The sequence below is a fragment of the Rutidosis leptorrhynchoides genome, chromosome 10 (assembly GCF_046630445.1).
Source record: "Rutidosis leptorrhynchoides isolate AG116_Rl617_1_P2 chromosome 10, CSIRO_AGI_Rlap_v1, whole genome shotgun sequence".
Taxonomy (NCBI): Eukaryota; Viridiplantae; Streptophyta; class Magnoliopsida; order Asterales; family Asteraceae; genus Rutidosis; species Rutidosis leptorrhynchoides.
In genome coordinates, this window is record NC_092342.1 from 242,495,888 (window position 1) to 242,517,984 (window position 22,097).

General features: G+C 34.0%; 2 protein-coding genes across 3 annotated transcripts in view; both read left to right on the plus strand.

Moving 5' to 3' along the window:
- Positions 1 to 4,841, plus strand: part of LOC139870914 (protein fluG-like) — a 43,544-nt gene extending 38,703 nt beyond the window's left edge. The window contains exons 9-18 of the mRNA XM_071858676.1: positions 408 to 685; positions 800 to 972; positions 1,253 to 1,373; positions 1,730 to 1,782; positions 1,874 to 2,003; positions 2,525 to 2,670; positions 3,105 to 3,293; positions 3,373 to 3,605; positions 4,331 to 4,473; positions 4,613 to 4,841. Of these exons, the coding sequence (XP_071714777.1) occupies positions 408 to 685; positions 800 to 972; positions 1,253 to 1,373; positions 1,730 to 1,782; positions 1,874 to 2,003; positions 2,525 to 2,670; positions 3,105 to 3,293; positions 3,373 to 3,605; positions 4,331 to 4,473; positions 4,613 to 4,675 (1,529 nt within the window). The 3' untranslated portion in view covers positions 4,676 to 4,841. The remainder of the gene's footprint in view (positions 1 to 407; positions 686 to 799; positions 973 to 1,252; positions 1,374 to 1,729; positions 1,783 to 1,873; positions 2,004 to 2,524; positions 2,671 to 3,104; positions 3,294 to 3,372; positions 3,606 to 4,330; positions 4,474 to 4,612) is intronic.
- A 4,568-nt stretch (positions 4,842 to 9,409) lies between these two features.
- Positions 9,410 to 18,620, plus strand: LOC139873285 (protein fluG-like). 2 transcript variants are annotated; one of them, XM_071861216.1, is made up of 18 exons: positions 9,410 to 9,685; positions 12,219 to 12,470; positions 12,669 to 12,735; positions 12,833 to 12,973; positions 13,359 to 13,464; positions 14,010 to 14,166; positions 14,246 to 14,341; positions 14,482 to 14,530; positions 14,805 to 15,082; positions 15,191 to 15,363; positions 15,726 to 15,846; positions 16,489 to 16,541; positions 16,633 to 16,762; positions 17,246 to 17,391; positions 17,477 to 17,665; positions 17,772 to 18,004; positions 18,104 to 18,246; positions 18,346 to 18,620. In XM_071861216.1, exons 1-18 carry the CDS (start codon positions 9,515 to 9,517, stop codon positions 18,406 to 18,408), a joined length of 2,568 nt encoding a protein of 855 aa, XP_071717317.1. In that variant the 5' UTR covers positions 9,410 to 9,514; the 3' UTR covers positions 18,409 to 18,620. The 2 variants fall into 2 exon arrangements, with proteins under 2 accessions (XP_071717317.1, XP_071717318.1); XM_071861217.1 differs by lacking the exon at positions 9,410 to 9,685 and having other exon boundaries at positions 12,451 to 12,470; positions 12,659 to 12,735.
- Positions 18,621 to 22,097: the final 3,477 nt, after the last annotated feature.

The following is a 22,097-nucleotide window of genomic DNA, read 5'->3' on the forward strand; positions in this document are numbered from 1 at the left end:
TATATGTTTATCCTTTATGACTTGTACATACATATGCATATAGGATGTGCCAATTTCAACACATGTACATGCATATCTCTGTATCCTTATATCTATGTATTACTCCCTCCGTCCCAAAATAAGTGTCTACCTTACTATTTATATTTGTCCCAAAATAACTGTCCACTTGCAAAAAATAACTCCTAAATGTCATTAAACTCTCTAATTTGCCCTCATTTATTACTCTTTTTCACTCATATCAAAAATAAATTCGGTGAAACTTACCTTTAATATATGGGCAAAACTGACATTTATCAGACCTATCTTAAATCCAACAAAAATTTCTACCAGAAACTTAATCTGAGACGGATGGAGTATATTATTACTACCATTTTGTACTTAATACTAACTAATATAAACTTTGGCAGGCGCTAAGAAAGCACGGGAAGTTGTATTATCTGTTTTACGTGATGCGTGTAACGAGGGTGATTTATCAATTCCCGAAGCTATTGAAGCTGTTAATGACATCTTTGCTGGAAATGCAAAATCGTTATACAAAATCGATACCACTGTTACATCTACACATGTATCTAATACGTTATCAAAGTTGGATAATCACGTGATAAAAGAGTTTAACTCTACCCAACAAGATGCTGTACTTGTTCGCGTTTTATGGGTCGATGCTTCTGGACAACATAGATGTCGTGTAAGTAGTTTTGGTTCGCAAATTCTGTTTCTCATTATCCGAGACTTTCGCTTTTGACTATAGCATTTAAAAGTATATAAGAAGTTAAACTCTTTTGGATACATTTGCTTTCAGGTGGTCCCACAAAAACGGTTCGATAATATTGTGAAGGAAAGTGGGTTAGGTTTAACGTGTGCCTCTATGGGCATGAGTTCAGCAATGGATGGTCCAGGTGATGAGACCAATCTGACTGGGACCGGTGAGATCAGACTCATACCTGATCTATCAACCAGATGCAAAATCCCGTGGTATTATTATATTGCTATCATAACAATTACAGTTGAATAGATTACAGTATTTAAGTTCATGTTCCTTACTAAATGTGTCGACAACCATATGCGATCATTGATCTCTTTGAACACATAGCATTGCAAAATTTGGCTATTAATTTTGATTTGGTTAATAATTTTTATTATGAATGAATGATTATAAGATTGTAGCCACATTAATCAAGGTAAAACAGATAAAGAAGAAACTAAACAGAAGTTCTAACTACTTTTTTAAAGGGATATACTCGTGTGTGTACAGGGTGACGCATGAAGAGATGGTTTTGGCTGACATGCACTCAAAACCTGGTCAACCGTGGGAGTATTGTCCGAGAGAAACTCTTAAAAGAGTTTCAAAAGTTCTGAAACAGGAATTCAACTTGGTATAAGTACATATTATGATTATTATTACTGTTATATTTATTTATTATATTTATTAAATCAAATCAAATGTGGAAGTTTTTGTTTTGACATAACTCTAGTTACGCAAGGTGTTTTGTTGATTCGTTTTTCTTTAACTGTTTACACAATATGATTTGCATTCTGGACATATTCATATATTTGATGTGGCACATTCGAACCATTTACCTATAAGTGGGTCGATTTGAGTTATATTGTATCTCTCACGTGTCAAATCGGTTGTGGTATCATGGGAACAATATAACTTACACTTGTGTTAGCCTCCATAAGAAAATAAGATATTAACTGGGCACTTACATCTGGATGCTTTTTATTTTAGACGATGAATGCTGGATTTGAAAATGAATTTTATCTATTAAAGAGTCAGCTAAGGTATTATGCTGTGCTCTTGATTGGCGACTTTGTATTTTCAGTTTCAAATCTACATTTTATGACTTCTTACTTCAGTCAAACAATTATACAGGAACGGTCAAGAACAATGGGTCCCATTTGACACATCACGTTACTGTTCGTCATCTGCATTTGATGCTGCGTCACCAATATTTCATGAAGTTGTTAACTCATTACAGTCTTTGAATATTGATGTTGAACAGGTAACACGGGAATTTACATAGTCGGCATATTTTATGGTAAATATTGAATATTGATCAGGGGCGGAAATGAAGAGGGGCAAGTGGGTCACCCGCCCCAGTGAATTTTTTTTTTTTAGTGCAAAAAATTTGAGTTTTTTCGTTTCGAACCCAATGGAATTTTTTTTTGCTAAAAGTATTCATATTTTGCCCCCAAGGTCTTAAGATTTTTGCCCCAAATCCTTCAAATTTTGAACATTCAAATTTTGTTCAAAAACCTTCAAATTTAGTAAAAAAAAAAAAAAAAAAAACTCCAAATTTTGCCTAAAAACCTTCGTATTTTGCCCAAAAAAAATTGCTACGCTTTTAAAAAAAATTTCGCCCCTAGTGAAAAAAATGTCTATTTCCGCCACTGATATTGATGCATGGAAGCCACATATCTTTTCACAAGTATTAGAATTTATACGTAAGATGTTGTTTTGTTGATTGCTGAAATCATGATTTGCAAGCCATTAATTCTTTGGTTTCATTGTTTGCAAGTGCAGCTACATGCAGAGTCTGGGAATGGCCAGTTTGAAATTGCATTGCGTTACACAAATTGTTTAGATGCTGCAAATAACTTGATTTATGCGCGTGAAGTTATTAGATCCGTTTCAAGGAAACATGGTTTGTTGGCCACTTTTATGCCAAAGTAAGTATTGTGTGATGGAAAACATCACTTGCTACCAGAGGCGTCTTTGCCACATGTGCAAAGTGGTGCAACATCAACATGGCCCCAAAATTTGGAGTGACCCAAAATTTTGAAAAATAATAATAATGCATTTATTTATATACAGTAGCTGAATATTATTCAAACAAAGATTATAAATTGTAATTAGCTAGTTCACATATACAAAATATGAGCTTAAAAAGATTACTTTATTATTTTCTGGCTTTCTGGCTCCCAACTACTAGATAACCTAAGCCCAAGCCAGCAAGTCTCATTTATCTTATACTTTGAAAACAAATAATAAGGGGCCTATTTCTGTGTCTCGAACAGAGCCTTCAAAATTAATGAGACGACCCTGCTTGCTACTACCATATTTCTCCTTCTGAATGCTTATTATATTTGGTGTTATCAATCAGGTTTGCATTAGATGACATCGGGTCGGGTTCACATGTGCATATTAGTTTGTCCCAAAATGGCCAAAATGTGTTTGCTGCATCTGATGGGTCCGCACGCCATGGAATGTCGAAAATCGGGGAAGAATTCATGGCTGGTGTTCTACACCATCTTCCGTCACTTTTAGCTTTTACAGCACCCATCCCAAACAGGTGATACTAAATTCAGTTATTATATATAGCTACTCCACTCTTACTAACTTCTAATAACCATCCTTAAACGTGTGTATAGTTATGATCGTATTCAACCCAATACATGTAGTGGAGCATACCTTTGTTGGGGTAAAGAAAACAGAGAGGCTCCTATAAGAACTGCTTGTCCACCTGGCATTCAAGATGGCCTAGTCAGCAACTTTGAAATTAAAGCATTTGATGGATGTGCTAATCCGTACTTGGCCCTTGCCGCTATCATTGCTTCTGGAATCGATGGTCTTCGCAGACATCTTGTTCTCCCTGATCCTATTGGTAACACTCAACACTTATTCTAATCTCACTTGTTTCAAAGAGACTGGACTAGTTTTCATATTATAGTTTCAGTGTGGTTTTTTAAGTTGTTTCTACATACATACCAAGTAAGAGTGCATTTGATTGACTCTTAATTTTATGGTTTAACACTGAATGCTTAACCATCCAGCATTCATTCAGTGTGCTTGTTTGCGACACTTAAATGACAAATGATGTTGAATAGTTTAGCAATCTACGATGAACCATTCAGAGTTCAAATACCCTCTTAACTATTCCACACCTCCATTTTCTTTAATATCCTCCTTAAATTATATCCAGAACACTTATCAAAAAATTATATTCTTTTATTTATTCATTTATAAGATCAATAAATTGATTTTATATCATTCATAGAGTTCAGTCAGTCAAACAACTTATCGTCGTCGAGTTCAATCAGAACCTTTAAATTATTCAGCGCTTAATCATTCTGTTTTATCAAACATATCCCAAGTTGTGCTATTAATAGAGGTGGAAGATAGGGTATGCCGGGTAGTGCTTTTATGCGTGTAATAACGTCTTGATGACAGCACTTAGTGCTTATGTTTATAATTAGTAACGTCTTGAATCTTGATGACCACACTAGTATTATTGTTAGATTGTTCTTAACCCATTATTAATCGAGATACAACCCAAATAATTTGACCTATTCCATTTAGCTGACATCAATCTTGTTTCTATGCAAACAGATGACAATCCTGATAGCCTACGTGACAAACTCCAAAGATTACCAGTCTCTCTTGCAGAATCAGTAGAAGCACTATCAAAAGATACTGTTTTCGATACGTTATTAGGAGAGAAACTGATGGTTGCTATAAAAGGTGTTCGCAAGGTACATACATATATCTATCTCAAACATCTTCTGATGTTATATTTCTAGTAATTGTGACCTGCCAAAAGCAGCAAAGTGATCTTAAACATTTTTTTTATTTTTATTTTTATTTTTATTTTTTATTTTATTTTTTTTACAGGCGGAAATCAAGCACTACTCTGAGAATAAGGATGCATACAAGAAACTCATATACCAATACTGATTGTGGGATGTAAAATATAAAAGGTTCTAATAACTTATTATTTCCTTTGTTAGGGCGAACTTGGATCATTTGTCATTTTATGGTCAGAGAATGTAGTCAGCCAACAATATATGTTGGCCATTGGACTTTATATCAATATTTATGAGGGTGGACGAATTTGGAAACTCACGACTAAATCTGCAATAAACGCGTATTTATTGCATATGTTTATTTGTTGATTTGTTATTGTTACATTTAGTTGGTTAATCTTGTTAGAAAATAAAAAAAGAAATAAAAGAGTTGTGTCCTCCAACGGCTAGTTTCCAAACAAGACTAAAATAGCTACAACCTTTATTTTGTAGTATTCTCATAAAAGGCTCCATGCCTAAATTAGAATTAGCCGTTTGATGCATTATAGTATAAATACCTAGCTTTATCAATTGTAAAAAACAACCAATCAATTCACAATGTAGTCCTTAAAGTTTCTTTCCTTCTAGTTCATATCACTTCATAATCACTTCTGTAATTTCATTCAGTATCAATAAACAATCTAGTATTCCGCATATCAATTGTTAACATGGTATCAGAGCTAACGGTGTCGATCTTGGATCAAGACACTCGTATTTAGCTTCAATCATTTACCAAAATATTAAGCCGCAATGTCAGATGATGGTAGCTTAATGTCTTTTGAATGTTCTCTGCCAATGAACTCTTAGGACAAGGTCAAATTATTGGCTGTCACAAGAGAGGGAAATAGAGAGCTCAGAATTATCTCAAATCAAGCTGCCAAGTCAAATGAATGAGTGACGGTAGCTCAAAAATGCCTGAAACAAGCTGCCATGTCAAAGAATTGACTGTAGCTTGGAAATACCGAAGCAATTAAGCTTCATAAATCTAGCAGCCATGTCAAGATGACGGTAGCTTGACTCAGTAATCAACATGAAAAAGCAAATGAAGCCTCAAAATCATCGGCCACCAAACAACAAACAATAGTTGTGGTTGCCATGGTGATTATATTGTGGCTTTAGAACAAAGAAAAAAAATGAGATTTGTAGCGGTGGGTAACCAAGAGGGCAAGAGGCTACCAACAACGGTGGCCACCACCAACCATCAACAGCGAACGGCAACATAGGTGATTACCTGGCACCGAAAAGAGAGAGGAGCAGCAGCGGTGGTTGACGGCGACCATAAGGCTACCAGCAACGACACCACAAATGCTTCAATTAAATGTCTTCAGAAATCTGCAAATCAGGTAAAGGGTTTGAGTTAACACCTCAAATCCTTCTTTACTCAAACTTTTTTTTTGATTTCGTGTTCATAGCGAAAATCGTCAATTGGGAAGTAAAGGGTTAGAGTTTGAGTCGAACCCTTTTCTCATATTCAAACATTTCTCTTTAGTTTGAATCAATTTTACAACCATCGCATGCTCATAATTAGTAAAAATAAAAGAAAGGGGAAAGGTTGATTTAAACTCTAATTTAGTCCGTGACTGATTTTAGGGATGAAAAGGATGTGATGAAAGATAAAATTCTTGTTTTTTGTCTAAAAGACACACACACTTGCCAAAAGGCTTTCAAGTAATATGAGTCAAAAGTTTGCTAATTTACTCTTTTTAAGTCAAAAAGTTGGTCAGTTGCCCCTTATCATATTGAAGAGTCATCATGTACTCATGTTGAAGAGTTAAAAAGAGGTGGTCAAAGTTTTTTTTAAAAAAAATGAAACCTTTTTTAAAATATTACAAAATCTTTTTAAAAGTAAATGGACAAAACCCACGAATTTCATTAACCAAGTTGGAGTAAAACCCTTCATGAAAAATAAATCTTGCCAAAATTTTTTGTTAAAGATCTGACTAATATAATTCTTTTAGAACCCTTAAGTTTTATACTCTGTAATAACTTGGTTGACTTTCAAAATAAACATTAAACCTTTCATGAAAAATAAACAAAAAAAAAAATAAAAAACAAAACAAAAAAAAAAAAAAAAACTTTTTCTCTGTCTTATATACCCGAGGATGTAAAAAGAGGGTCAATGTTAATTTTTTTTATACAACCACAAAAAAAAAACTTTTTTAACTACACCTCAAACTTTTTACAAAAGGAGTTTTCTAATCGATTCTAATCACGTTAGAGTTTTTTAGTTGGAAACAAAGTGGATAAATTCTCCTGAAAGTAATCCTGTTTCGAAAAATAAAGTGTTTAAATGATTTTTACTAAATGTGGGGGTTGATTAATAAACGTTACAAAGCAAAATGTCCTTTTAAGTGTGCATCAATTGGTCCGTTTAATAATGGAGAGTCAAAAATAGTCAAATTGTTTTTCAACAAACAAGGGTCAAATTGGCCCGTTTAATAATTGTTTTTTTTTTATTTTTTTGTAAAATCCAATTTTTCAGCAATTTGATTAGAAGGCCTTTCAGGTCAAATTGATTAAATGTTTCTTTTAGATAACGAAGACTCAAATGATGTTTTAAAGGGAACTTTAGTCTGTTCAATGTTAAAACCCTTCTTTAAAAAAAACTAAAGGGTTCCAAGTTTTTTATTAAGTTTACTCGAATGGCTTTAAAATGACAAAAATGCTTTTGATCAAAAATACATATTATAAAAAGTGAGGGAGTTGAATTCTAATATCATCGTGAGTTGGTGGAAAAGAAATGTGATTACGAGTGTTTTTTGTGATTACAACGTAACTAATCCTTATTTTTATGATTGTTTCCGGTACATATCCAACACATGGTGAGGGGGAGACTGATTCTAGCGTCACCGTGAGTTGATTAACGAAGCATCTAACGGAATAAAGTAAGACACTCCGGGCGAATAAAAAATGGGTTCATGTCAGGAAAAGGAAACTTAAATATTCCAAGCGAACCAAACAAGGTTCAAGAATGAACTGGGTTCATGTTTGGAATCCGAATATTCTTAGGCGAACCAATAAAGGTTCAAGTAGGATTGGGTTCATGTCTAGAAAATGAATACTCTTTGGCTAACTAGTAAAGGTTCAAGATTGAACTAGGTTCATGTCGGGAGCTTGATGATCGAGGAAAAACAAAGAAGTTCAAGTCGGGAATCGACTGAACAAGATTGAAGACTAGCTTGCAGCTAGTCCCAGAAAATTAGTCGACAGAAGACCCCTCAACGATGTATTGGGCAAGTTGAATTGTGGAAATCCCACTATTCAACTTGAGGGGGAGTGTTAGAAAATAAAAAAAGAAATAAAAGAGTTGTGTCCTCCAACGGCTAGTTTCCAAACAAGACTAAAATAGCTACAACCTTTATTTTGTAGTATTCTCATAAAAGGCTCCATGCCTAAATTAGAATTAGCCGTTTGATGCATTATAGTATAAATACCTAGCTTTATCAATTGTAAAAAACAACCAATCAATTCACAATGTAGTCCTTAAAGTTTCTTTCCTTCTAGTTCATATCACTTCATAATCACTTCTGTAATTTCATTCAGTATCAATAAACAATCTAGTATTCCGCATATCAATTGTTAACAAATCTTTGTGATGCATTATTCTTTTACATTTATATGTTTCATAAGTTTAACTCCTTAAAAAGGTTGTATTCCTGTAACCAAAAAACTACACAATGATTGATGTCTTTATCTATGCTTGAATTGCATGATCAACACAAACAGCTGGCTAGCTCGTGCAATCAATAAAAAATGATTCACATACCCTTATGATTGTGATTTCTTCATGTATACATATGCCTATGCCTCGAGAGATTGATCTAATTTTCTGTCCTTTTTGGAATCATTGATACAATGTTATGTTACGATGGCTTCAGATGGGCCGACCAACCTGAATCTGCACTCGCCCTCGGAATGGCGTGAGCCGCATGCGGGGAGACCCGCACGTACGGTTTTTAGGGAGATCTGGTCGAAAGACCGGCCGGCGCCCACCCGACTAGAGGGACTGAGAAATTAATAGAGTACAAAACTTATCTTCAAGCTTTACCTTATTTGATCATTCAGAGGCCATCATTGGGGCAAACGATGCAATAGCTTCGGTTAGAGCAAAGCCCAAAATGGCATAACCAAATGATTGTTTAGCCAATGATGGATTCCGAGCCACGGAATGAATCGAGGAACTAAGAAGTCTCTCTGCAATTTGGAAGCGGAGCATTCAGAAAAATCAAACTGAATAGAATAACTGATAAACGAAATAAAACTGATGAACACCCTTACCTATAAGTCTTTAACTTGATAACTTAAGCAAATATAGGTAAATTTTTACAAGCCCGAGACCGGACATGCAACGGACCTTTCATATAAACAGTGCTTGTTTCCATATCAACTTCATTGTGACCTCAACCACAATGATTTAAAAATTGTGATGTTTAATAATCTTATCTTAACTTTTCCTGATACGTTTTTCAAATTCGTATCTTAAATTTAGTATCAATAATTGTATGGTTGCAAGTTGGCCATAATGTGACCGCTCATTCAAGTGTTGGCTAGCTTCTCAACCCCACAACAGTGACATTGACCATAATACACTTACGATTTATGGTTTCAAAAAACTAGATGAAAAAAAAAAAAAAAGATGCTATACATGTTTGGTAGGTAAATAACTACCAACTATAATTAACATAAATAGTTGAACATGGCAGCATTCACGTTTAATTAAGATTATCACTATCTTATCTATTAATAGAACTAACGTGATTATTCTGGTTTGTGTTATTAACACGTTTTAAATGCTAGCCATAAAGACAATATACAGATATTTTTTAAGACAAAATCACCCTTGAGTGATAACATGATCCGCCACGTCTAACCAATTTTAAGAACCAGTTGCTCTTCTATATCCATTTTTAAACACAAACAGAAACACACACACATATCTGCAGTTAAAAAAATGGGAGATGAGAAATACGAGCAGTTGAAAGAAGCGGTTGAGACGGCAGAGTTAGTTGATGGTCATGCGCATAACCTGGTTGAACTTAATTCTTCACTTCCATTTCTTTCTTGTTTCTCTGAAGCTTCTGGGAAGGCTTTATCTCATGTTACCTCTACCCTTAACTTCAAGGTCCCAACTTTTCATTTATTTATTCAATCATTTTCACAAGTAGTTTTTATTTGCCTTCTTATTATATTTTTGTTTGCACTCAAAAGTCAAAATGTATATCAAAAGGCTAAATTTGATTGATATGTGTAAAACTGCATAAGATTTGGAATATACCTATTACAAAAAAGAACTAGTCATCAAAGTCAGTGAGAAATGTGAGACTGCGAGAATCCAAGAGCAGTTTTTATGTGAAGTGGCCCATTAGGCTTGCTCTAAACGTTCTATAATATAATATTGAACATCATTCAGATGCATATTTTAAAGATCCGAAATGTTACCGCTACCCAGGGTTGATCGATTCCAACTCCATTGCCAGCACCATAAATTAATCTGTGTGATAACTTGACATCCACATCGTATGTATTCTCTATTATCTATTAAACATAATCACACCGATAGTCATTACACATATAGTCCTTTTGGTTTGTATGAAATTGTACTCCGAGTCCCTAAACATTTTTTTTACTTCTCCTCTTCTTCGTGACTTACTATTTTTGCGTGGATAGTCCCTATTGTCGTTCGTTAAATTCCTCCCTCAGGGTTTGTTCTTTGTTTACGATTCTTTAATTTTTGAGAAACGTGTATTGTCGTGTTGATTGAATTTTATAGATAGAAAATTATTTTAGGTTTTATCTGGAGTCACGTGTGGATGATTTTGGGTTTTATAATTTGGGTGGGTTTGATATTAATCTTTGTTGAAAAATTTAGGGTATGTGAATTACCTATGGGTGAGGAAGATTAAGTTTATGAAAAGAAAAGATGAAAAGATCGTTTTACCCCTCACGTGCAACTCACACGACTGATTTAACGAAAATTTCAATGGACTATCCACGCAAAATTGATAAACCATAAGAGCGGGGAGTGTAAAAAATTGCGACACTCTATACAATTTTATTCAAACTACGGAGACTATCCGTGTAATTATACTTATCTACCTATTTTTATTTTTATATTATAAAAATAGATGAAGTTAATATAATATCTTCGATTGTTTTTCATATATTCAATTCAATAGCATATAGAAACCGGATTGTAAATATATTTTTAAGAATGTCTACCTCCCAGTCTATATTCTATATGCTACAATATGATTGAGTCGATTGAAAATAAACTATATAAACATCTAGTTCGTAAATATAGTATTATTAAACAAAAATAAGTTAGTATTTTTGTATTTTTTTTAGAAATAAAAATTTGAAAAGTTGAAGGTCAAAATTGAATTAAAAAGTTAAACGGCCGGAAGTAAATATAAAAAGTTGGGCTAAGAATTATTTAATTATAAATTAAAAGGGTTAAGTTATAAAATGATATAAAAAAAAATAAAAAATCAATGTGAACATTGAACCTGCTTTTCGTATTAAGTATGAGGGTAATATATGAATATAAATTTCATTTTGGTCAAAAACGAAAATATACTTTCAACAAGCAACTGCAATGAACGAACGCTCTTACCTTGCAAAAACTCTAAATACTATCAGAAAAATGTCTCCGAATCTCTCAATACATCGCTACTATGGGAACTTATGATTCCGATTAGCTTCAATTTTTTCAATTCTCGAGCTATTTTCAATAGCTTCGTCATTATCCCTAAACCCTAAATTCTGGAATTATCTTAACTTGTATATGAAGTACTCCATCAATTAATATGTTATTTGGCTATTGAATTTATAATTTTATCACTGGGGGCAGTTGACAGCACTTGCATCCACATGGATCCACCCCTGTGTGTCAGTGTGTGGGTCGAGCGAGTCGTCAAAATGGTTCAGGTCAAATCGGGTAACTTGAAAGTTGAAACTGTAGGCCAGCCCAACCTGTTGGTCCATTTTTTTCATAACTTCGTAAAAGTTTAATGTGTTGGATATTGTTACAATAATACAAGCAAAATGCCAGCACAATCAGGGGCGTATCCAAAGCTTGGGTCATGGGGTCCCATGACCCCACTACATTAATTTTTTTTATTACTCTGTATTATTTATTCCTGAGCCGTAGGATGTATGATTTTTTTTTAAAGGTAAACAACTTATTAATTATTATGGTGAGTACTTTGAAAAAAATATTAGCACCCCATTCGATTTTCATACAAAATTTTGTTACAAATATGAAAATTGATAGAATATAAAAATACCTCATGATGAAGAAGACCACTGGGATCAGAATCAAATTCATCATTTCATGTAAAGATCACGGCTCAGCAACAGGAAGATCGATGACAAGTTGACAACAATATCAATGGCTAACCAGACCCAAACGGCGAGTACATTTTAGCAGATTTTAGATGTATCGTAAGTATTGAAATAAAATTATTACAGTATATAATAATTTGATTACAACATACCAATTTGGAATGTCTCGAATATCTGATTATATGCTTAGCTACTTCTGCCAAGCCCTTCCAACCTGAATATTTAGAATATGAATCATATACAACCCAAGTTGACCCGTTTCCATTTAAATTGGTTGAAATTGCCACTCTAACATGGAGTAATTATTACAGAGAAGCCTGAGGGATATTGCTGGCTTATACGCCTCCGAAGTATCTCTTGAAGGAGTTGAAGATTATAGAAATTCCTCTGGAATTGAAACAATCAGTAAAACGTGCTTCAAAGCAGCAGGTATATCGAGTGTACTAATCGATGATGGGTTAATGTTAGACAAGATGCTTAACACTGAGAAACATAGAGATTTTGTGCCGTTTGTTGGTCGAATATTGAGAATTGAACGTTTAGCCGAAGAAATACTTGATGAAGTAAGATCTATATTTTCCTTTGTTTTCTTAGTTTCTTTATAATTTTTTTTTTTTTTTTTTTTTTTTTTTTTTTTTTTTGTTACTGCAACAACACTTGTTAATGCTCCACTTTCTTATCTATACTTGTGTTGCAACACACAATACTGATAAAATATTGACACAATGATAAGGTTTTAATTATCTGTTAGTTTATTTCAGGAAACGAAAATCGGGATGAGTTGGACACTAGAAGGATTTACTGAAGTATTCTTAGAAAGATTAAAGTCATATCCTTTTATCTTCTTTTCAAAACTACTGTTCATCGTTCTGTTGATATAAAGGTAACAGTTTAGTATGTTGGGTTCCTTATCATTGTGTTGTAACGTTTTCAGTAAAAACGGGTACTACAGATGTCGCAAAAGTCGTTGGTTTAAAAAGCATAGCTGCATATCGCAGTGGCCTTGATATTAATACGCATGTCACCGATGAAGAGGCAGCAAAGGGTCTCGATGAAGTTCTGCTCGGTGAGTTGATTCAAGTAATCCCCCACTTTATCGGTTAATCAGGTGATATGAAAAGGAATAGAAGCTAAAGCTAGCAAGTCAAATGGTTCATATGGGTTGTTAGTCGCCTGATGTATATTTAAATGCCTAGAACATCACAGTTTATTTGATCGAAATATAAGATTGTTGTTTTAGTAAAATAAATTTCGTAATCATATTTGATATTCCAAAAACTTTTTTTTTTTTTAATAGAAGTTCTAGAGTAAAAGTGTTCTGGGTAAATGCAACCCAACCAAAAAAGGTACATGATTTTCTCTAACTGTTTTGATCTTTTTAAACCGGACCCGCTCATTTTGCCACATCTAACCAGTTGCATTATTGTAATCTCACCATTTGTATTTTTCAGGTGGAAATCCTGTTCGAATCTCAAACAAAAACCTCATCGATTATATATTCATCCGTAGTTTGGAGGTGGCCATGCGTTATGACTGGCCCATGCAGATACATACTGGGTATAACACATGAAAAAATTGCTTCACCTTTTTTCTTTAGGTTGTATTCTCGAGTTTTTCTTTTATCGGAAAAGAGTGGGGAAGAAAGGGGACGAGAGTGTTTTACTATCCTTCCTAATCCGCTCAAATATGGGCGGAGAGTTTTGGTGACAAAATCTAAAGGTACTATCCTTTCTAATCATCTCCTCTCCTCTCATTTCCGCTGAAATTTAAAACTCGAGAATCGCTGTTATTTTTTAATCCATCAATCTCCTCTCCTTTCCATCCTAAATAAATCTCGAGAATACAGCCTTAGTTTTTAAGAATCATTAAATCAAATTGTTGAGTTACAATTTCAATCTGAGCAATTAATCTTGCGCTTTTAAGGTGTGTTTGGACGTGTGTTATAAAAATGAATATTTTGATCATTAATAATCATTACCAGATTTAAAACGGGCTGTAGGATTTGACAAATTCTGATTATAAGAATTAGATATATAATATTACCAAAATAAAAAAGCTTTTTTCTTTTGATAATAAAATGACATGTATTAGTATATTACTAGCTTTGGAGACAAAGATTTGGATTTGCGGCAGGCTAATCCCCTTCATCTTCGAAGCGTACTTGAAGACCATAGATTCTTGGACTGTAAAATTGTCCTTTTACATGCATCCTACCCTTTTTCAAGGGAAGCATCATATTTGTCATCTGTTTATCAACAGGTAAATTTTTTAGACTTGAAAGGGCAACTTAGTAATTCTCATCATGATCTCATAACACAAGTGGTACAATTAATTACAGGTGTACCTTGATTTTGGTCTTGCTATTCCAAAACTCAGTGTCCATGGCATGATTTCATCAGTGAAACAACTTTTGGAGCTAGCACCACTAAAAAAGGTGACACTCATGAACAAAAGATTTGTATTAGCTTAGTTTGTGTGTGTATTGTAAGATTGTATTTGATATACTTTGAATAAGCTTGTGTGTAATGTAAGATAATATTAAGCTCATTTGTATTTTGGACATTGTACGCGCAGGTGATGTTTAGCACTGATGCAGTTGGATTTCCCGAAGCATTTTACTTAGGTTTGTGAAACCCGAATTATATGTTTTCCCTGTATGACTTGTACATACATATGCATATAAGTGATATACCTATATCAACACATGAACTTATAAATGTATCCACTTGGGTTATATCTATCTCTAAAAGGTCAAACCGGTGATACTAAACTGATATATCATTCCGATGACTTGAACGACTCCAAAATATTAAACCTTTTTAGATTTTATCTTAATGACTAAGATTACACAGTCGTTGGTTTAATATTGACTTTCTCCTGATAATTACTTTTGGCAGGTGCTAAGAGAGCACGGGAAGTTGTCTTTTCTGTTCTACGTGATGCATGTAATGAGGTCGATTTATCAATTCCCGAAGCTATTGAAGCTGCTAACGACATCTTTGCTGAAAATGCAAAAGCGTTATACAAAATCGATAGCATTGTCACATCGACACATGTTTCTGATACGTTATCAAAGTTGGATAATCACGTGAAAGAAAAGTTTAACTTTACCCAACAAGATGTTGTGCTTGTTCGCGTTCTATGGGTAGATGCTTCTGGACAACATAGGTGCCGTGTATGTAGTTTTTCTTTCGCAGATTTAGTTTATTTGGTTGAGTTGTTATTTATTTATTTAGCTGTATGTAATCCTAAAGCCTTTGAGTTTGTATAAATTTGGCCTCAGGTGGTCCCACAAAAACGGTTCAATAATATTGTGAAGGAAAATGGGTTAGGTCTAACCTGTGCCGCTATGGGCATGAGTTCAGCAACGGATAGTCCAGGTGATGAGACCAATCTGACTGGGACCGGTGAGATCAGACTCATGCCTGATTTATCAACCAGATACAAAATCCCATGGTATTGTATTGTTAGAAAACATTTTCACTATAATAGAAAACAGTAATTTAGTTCATGTATTCCTTACTACTGTCTTTTTATGAGAAAATTACGTGATTAACACACCATATAATAGTTCCTTTTTAACAATATAACACTAATTTTCGTAAAATATAAGTAAGTTTCTATCTTTTATTTTGTTTTCCATTGTCACCTTGCCATTCTGAAAATGTTTGTCACCATACTACATTATGTTTTGACACAATATGTGAATCATTGATCTCTTTAAACACAGAGCAATGCTACATTTTGCTATTAATCTGATTTGGTTAATTAATTTTTACATGCATGAATTTAAAAATGATATAATCGTGTGTGTACAGGGTGATGAATGAAGAGATGGTTTTGGGTGATATGCACTCAAAACCAGGTCAAGCGTGGGAGTATTGTCCAAGAGAAACTCTTAAAAGAGTTTCAAAAGTTCTGAAAGACGAATTCAACTTGGTATATAATTACATTTTATATATTAAATTCATTAAATCAAATGTGGAAGTTTTTGTTTTCCCATAACTCTAGTTACACAAAGTGTTTTGTTTACTCGTTCTTTTTTTTTACACAATATGAATTTCATTATGTAACTTTTCATATTGATTAGAGGTGACACATTTGACCCATTGACCAGTAGATGGGTTGATTTGGGTTATATTGTAATCTCTCATGGGTCAAATTGGTTAAGAGGAGGGATTTGACTAGAGAGAAAACGAATCTAATGGGTTGAAAATATCCAAAAGTCTAACTTCTCCTAAATCACTTTACTATATAAAGAAATTTCATAATATGTTTGTAGTGTATACGTTCTCTAATAATATTTTGCATATTAGTAACTTCTAATATTAAAAATATGGGATAAAGATATATCAGACCCATGTTTTTTTGAAAGACAAGACCCCAAAGTGTAACTAGTATGGATTGAAGTTGGGCTACCAAACCCATTGAACCCGCCCATTTTTCTATCTCTAAGATTATTCAGGAACTTGTAGCTGAATAGGTAGTATCAAGGGCACAATTTAATATTACATTCCTGTTAGCCTACATTAAGAAATAAAATATTAATTGAGGCTTACATTTGGATGCCTTTTGTTTCAGATGATGAATACTGGATTTGAAAATGAATTTTATCTACTAAAGAGTCAGCTAAGGTATTATGCAGTTTTCTTGACGCGCAACTTTGTATTTTGAATTTCAAATCTACATCTAACAACTTCTTACTTGTGTTAAACAATTATACAGGGATGGTCAAGAACAGTGGGTCCCATTTGACATATCACCTTACTGTTCGTCATCTGGATATGATGTTGCTTCACCAATATTGCATGAAATTGTTAACTCACTAGAGTCTTTAAATATTGATGTAGAACAGGTAACATGGAAATTTACATTGTCCGCATATTTTTATGGTGTACGTTAAATATTGATGCATGTAACCATTCAGGCTTGCCTGAGTGGCCACCGAGTTGCCCAATGAAGCACACCACCTGGGTTCAATTCCTGGCTATGCCAAATTGTTCAAAAAGGGAGTGTGACTAGAGGGTGCGCATAATGCGCAATTCACCTGGTATCAGGTCTCGCACTCGGGGGGCTTGATTACCCGAGGTTTTACCTTCTATGGGGGAGCCAATGTGCTCGTTCATAGGAGGGTTTCCTTGCTTACCCAAAAAAAAAAAATATATTGATGCATGTAACCCACATATCTTTCTACAAGTTTTAGAAATTATACCTAACTGTTCTTAATGCAAATAAATTCAAGTATACCTAAAATGTTGTTTTGTGGATTGCTGTATTCATGATATCCAAATCATTTTTTCTTTAAAGATTAGTTTTATTTGATTGTTTGCAAGTGCAGCTACATGCAGAGTCTGGGAATGGTCAGTTTGAAATTGCATTGCGTTACACAAATTGTTCCGATGCTGCAGATAACTTGGTTTATGCGCGTGAAGTTATTAGATCCGTTGCAAGAAAACAGGGGTTGCTAGCCACTTTTATGCCAAAGTAAGTACCGTCTGATTGAAAACATCACTTGCTACTACTATATTTCTCATTCTATATACTTATTGTATTTGGTCACAATAATCAGATTTGCATTAGATGACATCGGGTCGGGTTCACATGTGCATATTAGTTTGTCCCAAAATGGCCAAAATGTGTTTGCTGCATCTGATGGGTCCGCACGCCATGGAATGTCGAAAATCGGGGAAGAGTTCATGGCCGGTGTTCTACACCATCTCCCGTCACTTTTAGCTTTTACAGCACCCATCCCAAACAGGTAATATGACATGTTTCAAATTCTGTCAAATGACATGTTTCAAATTTGTTTACCCTTTTGACCTGTTGGAGAGATACAACTCATCATAACCGGAATGTATGTGTAGTTATGATCGTATACAACCGAATACATGGAGTGGAGCGTACCATTGCTGGGGTAAAGAAAACAAAGAGGCTCCTATAAGAACTGCTTGTTCACCTGGCGAACAAGATGGCCATGTCAGCAATTTTGAAATTAAAGCGTTTGATGGATGTGCTAATCCGTATCTAGCCCTTGCTGCTATCATTGCTTCCGGAATCGATGGTCTTCGAAAACATCTTGCTCTCCCTGATCCTATTGGTAACACTCGATACTTATTCTAATCTCTCTTGTTTCAAACATTAATTTGACCTATTTCAAATAATTAGCTGACATCAAATGTTGTTTCTATGAGAACAGATGACAACCCTGACAGCCAACGTGAAAAACTTCAAAGATTACCAGTCTCTTTAGCCGGATCGGTTGAAGCACTTTCAAATGACACCATTTTTGATGATTTATTAGGAGAGAAACTGATGGTTGCTATAAAAGGTGTTCGCAAGGTACCATATATCTAAAAACATCTGATGTTATATTTATAGTAATTGTGAGCAGAAAAATGTAGCAGTTGATCTTGAGCACATGTTTAATTTATTTTACAGGCGGAAATCAAATACTACTCTGAGAATAAGGATGCATACAAGAAACTCATACACCGTTACTGATAGTGGACTGTTAAAGGTTCCTAATAACTTAATATTTATATTGTTAAATTGAACTTTGATCATTTGTAATTTTATGGCCAGATGAAGTAGTCAGCACTACATGTACAGTATGTGTTGACCATTGGATCAAACATGCTTTAATTGATTATTTTTAAGGGTGGACGGATTTAGAAACTCACAGAGTGAATCTGCAATATAACCATCTTTATTCAGATGTTTATTGTTGTGTTGTTATTGTTAGTAGATCAGATGTTCATGATGCCGGTGTGGTGCACGGATGTTGTACTTTACTAATTAGTTCGAACTAGTGAAAGGCTGCGCGCGTTGCCGCGGCATTTTGCAAGCGATTGTATTTTTACATAGCAAATCTTAATTAAGAAACAAATCATGCACCTTCTGATTTCATCAACTGTCAGAACACCATATATTCATCACCGCTCGACATTTCAATATGACCAAATCACTGCTCTACATTTCAAATTGACTACAAAGATAATCCGTAAGTGCACAATGGAATGGCTTGCTTATGTGCCAATACATCCTCTAGTTTTTCTTGGCTTTCATCAAAGGCGTCTTACGAAGATCATGAACAGTCTCACGGGTGTTCTAAGAAGATACAATAGTGATATCAGTAAACAAAAAACAGATTTGGGTGTAAAAAAAACTTCGAAATTACACAATAAGACATATAATTTTGCTAAAGCTTGGTGCATACGAAGGCTCCATCGTGTGTGTTTAGTGAATTATGGTATGCAATCAAAAATACAAATAAACAACGTATTATAGCATTCCAATAAATGACAGTTTGCAAAAACAAAATTATACAACTATACTGATACGTAGAAAATTAATAGAAGTTAAATCTATTACCCTAATATACTATTTGAAAAAACTACCTACTCAAATTACATTAATTGTTTTTTCTTAAAGTGTGAAGTATAGTACGTGAACCATACCATTATTTGGAAGCTGATGCTGATATGAAATATTGTAGAAGCTGCCAGGAACCAAAAAAAAAAAAAAAAAAAAAAAAAAAAAAAAAAACACATATACGAATAAGAAGCTTTCATATAACAATAACAACTTACAATGGTACTTACCGGATGCTCCACCGGAAGAAGCAACAAAAATTTGAGTAAGTGATGATGTCTGTGTTAGTGCCAACATGAGCAGGAGGCAAACATCCATAAAAAAACATTTTTTTGTTGTTTTAGGAGCCATGTAATAACACATTACGAATAGTAAAGCCAATTCTTAAACAAACTTAGAAAAACAGTTTTAGACAAAATCGGGCTCAGTTATGTAGGTAATTTCTATCGAGAGAACACAATACACCATGGCTGCAACTTATAGGTTGCCTTGTCACCACATGGCTGCAACCTGTAGGTTGCCCCGCCAATACATGGCTACAACCTATAGGTTGCCTCGCCAAGATACAAAATGTTTTCACATATTTATCATCACAGCCCTTAGTTTCATAAATAATACGTAGCAACTAACCAATTAATTAAATGAAACCATCCCCATTGTCAAAAGCATCAGTTAAATTAGAGAATGGTATGGGGTCACAATAACCCAAATAACTATAAAAATGAGTCTGAAAAAGGATACAAAATGACTAAAATACTCTCCAAAATTTTGTGAAAGGACAATTCAATCCAGAGGGAACAGTAACCTCACAGGAGTAGTGGACAATTTTTCATATAGCTAGTATATGGAGAGAACTTAACTCATTCTTACTGTAGGCTGCGAGAAGATTAGAGCTCAAGGTTCAACTAATAAGCATTTGTTATCACAACCTCGTATTCAAGATGCTTCCCAACATATCCTTGCAACAATCATGTGTTTATAAGTTTAATCAAGACCAATCAGTGTGAACAATTTCAACACATACAGTCAATTACCATGGCTGCAACTCGTATGGTGTCATGCCAAGATGTGATCCAATTATTTCTCACTGGAAGGCTCAACATATAAGCACCCATTATCACAGCCTCGCGTTAAGATGTTTCCCAACATATATTTGCAGTTGACATAAAGTCAAGATGGTTGCACCACAATTCACAAACATGTCCCTGCTAACAAACAATACATATCATTTTAATAACGTAGATATGGCAGACAACTTAATAAAACAACTTTGAAAACACTCATCTATCCTAATTCATTATACCCAAGAAAGGAGCAGATATATAATTCAAAAAATGCATAACATGCCCAACTGTTTATGAAATTTATGACAACACATCATATGGAAACATGCAATGTTTAAATCGTATGTAACTAATAGTATAATGAAACATACACTGATACACGACCATGTTGTACTATCTTCTTTTGTTATTTCATACTCGTTTCTGAATTGGCTCGATCAACGCTTCATTTTGCTGTAAGTTTTCTTGATTAAACTGTCCATTTACTAATGAAATTAAGCATGTATTTAGTTCAAGTACCAACAACTTTTATGCATAATTTGAATGACTCCAGTTTCCACTAAATTGAGTCAGAAATATGTAATTATGGTATCAAAAAATGATCAGTGTGTGAAACAGCAAATACTTAATTTTGTTGCAGCAAGTATTCAAGTACTTCAGAACACTTGTACGATAGAAATAGTGAAAAAAAAAAAATAATACAGTAGCACTCAGTTGTTATTTCAATCCTTATGACAGACGAAATACACAACAAAAAAATTGTTAAAATTTTCTGATTCAAATAAACAACAATCAAACAATTACAACCCTAAATCATCTTTTCGATATGTTTGAAGCAAAGAATTATAAAAATGAAACCCTACAAACCATAATAGCAAATAGAAAGTTACCGTGGTGAACAACGATGAATGGAAGGAACCCTAATAGAAATTCGACGGCAAGAAACCATCAGAGAAGCAAACACATCGCCAATAGCGAAAATCGGTGAGCAGGAAATTAGGGCCGTAAATGAGCCGAGCTACTCGTGAGTTACTCGAGCTCAGCTCGTTAAAAACTTGAATCGAGCCGAGCCTAAACGAGCTCGTTTAACATACGAGCTCGAGCTTTATATGTCGAGCTCGTTTAGGCTCGCGAGCCTAAACGAGCTTTCAAATTTGTGTATATATATTCCATATATATTTATCTATTTATTTACATAATATATTACTGTAGAGCCTAAACGAGCTTTTAAATTTGTGTGCTTTCAAATTTGTGTATATATATTCCATATATATTTATCTATTTATTTACATAATATAGTACTGTAGAGCCTAAACGAGCTTTTAAATTTGTGTATATATATTCCATATATATTTATCTATTTATTTACATAATATATTACTGTATATATTACTATTATTATTAAATTAATTTAGTATTAAAGATTAATTAGTAATTGTTGTAATTATAGTAAATGTCAGTGTTTTGTTTCACCCCAAGCATCACGCCATTAAAAGATATTATGTGATTTAATCGAATTTCATTTTCAAATTAGACAATTGACTTTTCACTTTCCTTTCAGATTTTCAATACATCTCTGTATCACCGCTAATGTCATCCAATTAAATGTTTTGATATCAAATTACTAGTATCAATCAATCTATCTATAGAATAGTCTATATTGTTGCATTACTATTCTGCAACTTCATCTTCCTTCTCGGCTTCTCCACTATCTTCATTTCCCTTCACATCCGTCAATCTTTCAAATTCTCAACA

Bases quoted from the DNA above. Each gene is read 5' to 3' on its own strand.
- LOC139873285 (XM_071861216.1), top strand. From the start codon at position 9,515: ATGGGAGATGAGAAATACGAGCAGTTGAAAGAAGCGGTTGAGACGGCA. The intron at 14,167-14,245 runs GTAAATTTTTTA...AATTAATTACAG, and splicing joins TGTCATCTGTTTATCAACAG to GTGTACCTTGATTTTGGTCT. The intron at 14,342-14,481 runs GTGACACTCATG...TTGTACGCGCAG, and splicing joins AGCTAGCACCACTAAAAAAG to GTGATGTTTAGCACTGATGC.